Source organism: Nicotiana tomentosiformis, chromosome 3 (assembly GCF_000390325.3).
Source record: "Nicotiana tomentosiformis chromosome 3, ASM39032v3, whole genome shotgun sequence".
Lineage (NCBI taxonomy): Eukaryota > Viridiplantae > Streptophyta > Magnoliopsida > Solanales > Solanaceae > Nicotiana > Nicotiana tomentosiformis.
Window position 1 is genome coordinate 139570470 of NC_090814.1, and position 5774 is coordinate 139576243.

Below are 5774 nucleotides of genomic sequence, written 5' to 3' on the forward strand. Positions count from 1 at the left end.
CTTATTTTGAAAAGTGCTCTTGAAAAAAGTACTTTCGAAGAAAATCAGTTTGTGTTTGGTTAATCATTCTGAAAAATACTTTTGCACAATAATTTGTGTTTGGCCAAACTTTTAGAAAGTGTTTTTAAGTATCAAATTACGAATTAGGACATGAATAGATTTACTTAAAAATTTGTTATTACATGCAATAATTAAATCTTTTTATTTTATTTAAATAAAATATGAAAATAAAAATTAAAAGTAATTAATTCTTTTAATACAAGTTAAATATATTAAAAATCATTCAACAAATATAAAAGCATTCACCCCTAAGTCATTATATATTAGAAAACTATCCTAAAAATAATAAGAAATATTTATACATTAATATCCTAAGTATTAGGTTTAACGGTTATTTTGGTACATACTATATTTTGTTAAGGGTATTTTTGGTAAGAAGAAAAGTCAAAATTGTTTCTGCTTTTGGTAAGAACTATTTTTTTTCTGCTTCTCAGAAACTGTTTCCGCTTCTTCCCAAAAACACTTTTTCCCCTAAAAAAAAGCTTGGCCAAACACGTCAAGTTAAGAAAAAGAAAAAAAGAAAAAAAGAAAGGCTATTTTCGCTTGTTAAGAAACTTGGTCAAATATGATATTAGGATTAGTTCATTTAATGCTGAGATATAATTCTCTTTTGATAATGAGTACTGCCCATCTCCAATCAACCACTTTGATACTGATTACTATTAATCAAATGAACTGCACGCATATCATTCTCAATCTCTTAATATGTCTTATCCTGCCCCCTTTTCCAAAACTTTAATTTAACTCATACCACATTATACTATACTGTCTATAACTTTAATACTATACTGCCTATACCTTCTTGTCCCTGACCCTTTTTTAAAATTAGAAATACATGTCAAAACTTAAATGTTGATCTTTATACTCTGAACATGTTGCTAATTTTTCTTTTAAAAAAGCACTACCCCACCAAACTACTTCTTCTTTTACTTGCCCATGACTTTTTTCTCGGAAAAAATGCAGTCGCTATCATTCAGGTGCACATATGGTAAATTAATCTTGTCCTTGTTCACAAACAACATAGGAGGATAGATCACACCAAGTCCCGTGTGAGGGGTTCGACCAAAGAGATATGCAAGTGGGAGAAGTCCCCTGCTCAACCAATTCGATCATCCCGAAGGGTTACTTGCCCATGAATTCTATTTTAAAAAAATATTGTTATTTTTATTTTTTGGGGTGTTCTCAACTAAATTGCCACTAATTTCCTGATTGGAAACCACTGCCTGAAGCTGGGTCCAGTGTAATTGGATATATCTCCTGAATATGATCCAGCAAGGGGAACAAAACCATAGAAGCCTAAAATTCCACGTGGACTCTAAAAATGCTTCACTTTTTCATTCTTTAATGAAAAATAAAAATAAAAATTCATACCCCATGTTCTATATATAAAAAGCAGTCATAACAAGGCTCTCTATCATTACAAAAAACACACAAATTAGCATCCCTCGTAAAGGCCATTTTAAAAAAAACTCAAGTTGCTATGGCTGATCATTTTATTAATTCACCATTTTCTCTATTTAATATTGATTCGAGTATGGATTTCATGAACCAGTTTCCAGAGATAATCAACCCTTGTTCCTCTGAATTGTCAAGCTTCAATTTACAGAGCTCAATGGAATTTTCCCATGAAAATGTTTTCACTCAAGTAGCTGAATTTCCAGGAAATTTACAGGAATATTTTCAAGAAAATTTTCATCAAGATGATAAGATTAATGCCTCAGTAGTACCTTGCGATATGGTGCCTATCAATGAAAGCAAAAAGAGGAAAACAATTGATACACCAGAAAGCAGTTCAGCATATTCATCCCCTGCAGTTTCTGCTAATGGAACTAAAAGAAGTGTAAGTTAAATTTTTTATTCGAATTGTCAATTTTGTATGTTTTATTCCTAGTCATATATCTGATGCATGAAATTGGTTTTTGATTTACAGAGTAAAAGAAGAGGAAACAGAGTGAAAAGTAGTGATGAAAAGGAAGAAGAGAAATCAAAGGAAGTGGTCCATGTTAGAGCCAAAAGAGGCCAAGCTACTGATAGTCACAGCTTAGCAGAAAGGGTAATTCATCTACCTACCCAATATAGTATTTTCCATTAACGTATTGCCAGTTGGATGTATAAAGCATTATACGCGTGGTCCAAAAAAGGGTTGTATATTAAGGGATGTAATGTATAAAAAACTATCTTGACGTAAATATCAATAACTGATTTTACGGCTCGAACTTATTACCTAGTCGGTAACATATTGATGACTAATGCATTTGGTGTCCTGGTTCAGGTTAGAAGAGGAAAAATTAATGAAAAACTTAGGTGCTTGCAAGATATTGTTCCAGGATGCTACAAGGTATCGAATTCTTTTAATTAATAATGCAGTGTTATTTTCTCGCAAAAATGTCATTATTTACAATGACAAGAGAGCAGAATTTTGATATTAATAATTTTCCATTTTGATCAAATGGCAGACAATGGGCATGGCGGGAATGTTGGATGAAATAACTAATTACGTACAATCTTTGCAAAATCAAGTGGAGGTAAGTTTGCATAAAATATAAAAAAAGAGTGTCTTCCTTTTCTTAGTTGAATAAAAAAGGGAACAAATAAATTGATTGATTTGAATTTGTTGGATCCAGTTCCTTTCCATGAAGCTTACAGCAGCAAGCTCATACTACGACTTCAACTCAGAGTCGGACATTCGCGTGTCAATGCAGGTAGTTTTTCTAGTTTCAGTAAAAATTTACTAGTACATATATATTATAGTCGTCACTAAAATATTATTTTCCGTGACAACTATAATAACTGTCGATAATACCCCTACTTTTTGGTGCACAAAACGCTTACTTTTGTTGCGACTAAATAAATCATTATAGAAAATCGAATTTCCTATATAGTGAACTGAAGAGCAAATGGATTTTTTTTATGTTGCAGAGAGCAAAGGCATTCGAAGCACTAAAAATGCAAAAGAGCAAAAAGGAATTAGGATGTGAAGGGTTGTCTTCTAATCAAGCTGGCCCGTATGACCATAATTTTGGCAGTTATCCCCTGTTGCCATACAAAAACTGAATATTCTCCCCAATTTCCCCCCTTTTTCTGATCAATTTACATCAAAATTTTCCCACTTGGTGCTATACCTTTGTAATATTTGTACTCATGGAAAATTCAGAAAATTATATTAATATACTTGTATCAAAGGCTCACGCAGACTATGCGGGTATTTAATCAAATTATTACTTAATAAACTGTTTGATTCGTTTCTTCCCTAACTTTAATTTTCTGTTGAAATTTTTTTGATGAAAATGAAGAACCTACATTGAATTTTGCAAAATAGGTGACTTTAGGAACTTCAAGGTTTTTTTATCCTCCAAGAATGAGTTCAAGATAGTCCATCTTTCATTCAAGATTTCTACTTATTTTAAACGAGTATATAGTTATTTCTATAGTTCAAAATCACATCTTTCATCTCGTTTTGGAATCACTTAATTTCAAGTTCTATACGACGAGATACATTTGTTTCTTGAGAGTTGAAATCATATTGTTCAATCACTATTTTCACTTAATTAAAGATCTAAATCCTCTTCGATCGGTTCTTTGCTAACTCAAAGGATCATATTAAAGGTTTATCTACCAATCGCTTTATGCAGCTCTTGCCTTATCCAAAAGCACGTGATTTAGCATGTAATGGTTTTGATTAATTGGACATGAGCATGTGTTATTATTGTTGCTTATTCAGTTCAGCTAAATGATAAATTATAACAGCCAAAGTTCCTTTTTGACTTCGTGACTCCAATTTTCACTTAAATTTCTAAATCCTCTTTGATTGGTTCTTTGCTAACTCAAAGGATCATATCAAAATATCAAAGGCTTATCCACCAATCGTTTTGTGCAGCTCTTGCCTTATCCAAAAGCACGTGATTAAGCATGTAATGGCTTTGATTAATTGGACACGAGGATGCGTTTTTATTGCATATTTAGTTCAGCTAAAGGAAAAATTATAACAGCCAAAGTTCCCTTTGACTTCTTGACTCCAATGTGATGCTACTAAGAAAAACCAGTGTCCTCAATTATCTTGCTTTCTTACTAGTTGCAATCACTTAAGAATTGTTTATTGCATATCCGGTTAACATCAATTTAGATTCAAATTTTGAAATGGCTGGGTTGAGTCTAAGTACAGATCAACGTTAAAATAGGCCGAGTCAATTAAAGAGTTACGGTCCAATTTAGACCACACATGTGAAATCACATTTGGTATACTATATACTGTTGTTATTATTTTCGTATAATGATTTTTATTCATTAATTGTTTTTCTAAGTAAAATTCGTATTCACAAACAATTCAATTTCCAAACACTCTTCTTCAACTTTAACTTCAGCTAGATATTGTCCAAACGCCAAAGTATTGCCTGCTTCAAGATGCATAATGAAGCCTTGTTGACCCAAAACTACTTGCAAAACTGGATAAAACTTACAAAAATGGGAATACGCTGTTCCTTTTCTTCTTCTTTTTTTCCTTCTTTTTCGCTCAACTATTTTCTCCCGTCAATCTAATTTAATTTTGTCGAAAGGGGAGTCTTGGAGCAACAACAAAGTTGCACTCGCGTGACTTATAGATCACATGTTCAAGTGATAGATGCTTGCATTAAGGTAGACTTTCTATATCGCATCCTTTGGGGTGCGGCCTTCTCCGCGCCCTACGTGAATACGGGATGCTTTGTGCTCCGGACTGTCTTTGCTTAATCTAATTTTGTCTTGTCTTATGTTGACAATCTAATCCATATTAGTTGATTATGCGGTTGACCTGATCCTATTAATATATTCTGCGGTTGTTATGTGAGTCCCGATACCCACAATTTCAAAAGCTTTTCAGAAACACGATTCATGAACCTTCGACAAGGAAGATAACTCACTTTTAAAGAAGTGCTAATTAATACAAGCAAATTATGTAATTTCATCAGCAAAATACACGCGGAGACATCACATAATATGTGGAATATTACGTAAGTAAACCATGTAAAATTTTCTATTAATAATATAAAATCCCCACCGAAGCCACCAACTAACAACCTTTTAAAGGAAAATATTAATATAAACACCTAATTAATTAGTTATGTGGATACATCAATTAAGTTGTTGAAGATAGGTGGGGACATTACTAACTCAAGCTAAAGGGCAACAAGTTGTAGAAAAATCCCCTATGTAGGCATAATTAAGGAACAGTATGCTTCTATTTAGATGGAAAGGAAACATCAAATACGAGCCCACAGTACCCAATATAATAGGGCATAAGACCAGCTCTCGATATAGTCGAGTGTCCATTCAGGGAACAACACAACTTCTTATTTTTATTTTTGTTACGAGAAACAAACAGTTGAAAAATCCACGTCGGCAATAACCTATTTCTACATAGAATAATACTTTATCGTTTCAATTTATGGGAAAATATTTACTATAGCCAAATATTAAATTTTATATGCGGAGTTTATTTAAAAAAGTTTGAATATACAAAAACACCATAGAAACTACTCTATACTATAAGTTACAATAGTTACTAATCCAAAAAATATTTAAAAATTAATGCCACACAAAATGAAACTGGTGAAGTACCTTTTTTTCTTTTTACATAGTTAAGTGAGACGGGCAGACACAATCAATGGTGGATCTAGAGCACAATTAATGGGTTTACAGGAACCCGATGTTTTTTGGCCACGAAATTTTTATAAATATTT

The 5774-nt window shown here is 32.4% G+C and overlaps 1 protein-coding gene across 1 annotated transcript; it reads left to right on the top strand.

Annotated features, from left to right (window-relative positions):
• Positions 1 to 1467: 1467 nt before the first annotated feature.
• LOC104110231 (transcription factor BEE 1-like) lies at positions 1468 to 3254 on the top strand. Its single transcript, XM_009619684.4, has 6 exons — positions 1468 to 1900; positions 1991 to 2113; positions 2333 to 2398; positions 2517 to 2585; positions 2685 to 2762; positions 2980 to 3254. The coding sequence occupies exons 1-6, from the start codon at positions 1541 to 1543 to the stop codon at positions 3112 to 3114; spliced, it is 831 nt and encodes a 276-aa protein (XP_009617979.1). The 5' UTR covers positions 1468 to 1540; the 3' UTR covers positions 3115 to 3254.
• The last annotated feature ends 2520 nt before the right edge of the window (positions 3255 to 5774 follow it).

Excerpts from the sequence above, each read along its gene's own strand:
- LOC104110231 (XM_009619684.4), top strand. The coding sequence starts at position 1,541 with ATGGCTGATCATTTTATTAATTCACCATTTTCTCTATTTAATATTGAT. Across the intron at positions 2,586-2,684 it reads CTTTGCAAAATCAAGTGGAG|TTCCTTTCCATGAAGCTTAC; the intron begins GTAAGTTTGCAT and ends TGTTGGATCCAG. Across the intron at positions 2,763-2,979 it reads ACATTCGCGTGTCAATGCAG|AGAGCAAAGGCATTCGAAGC; the intron begins GTAGTTTTTCTA and ends TTTATGTTGCAG.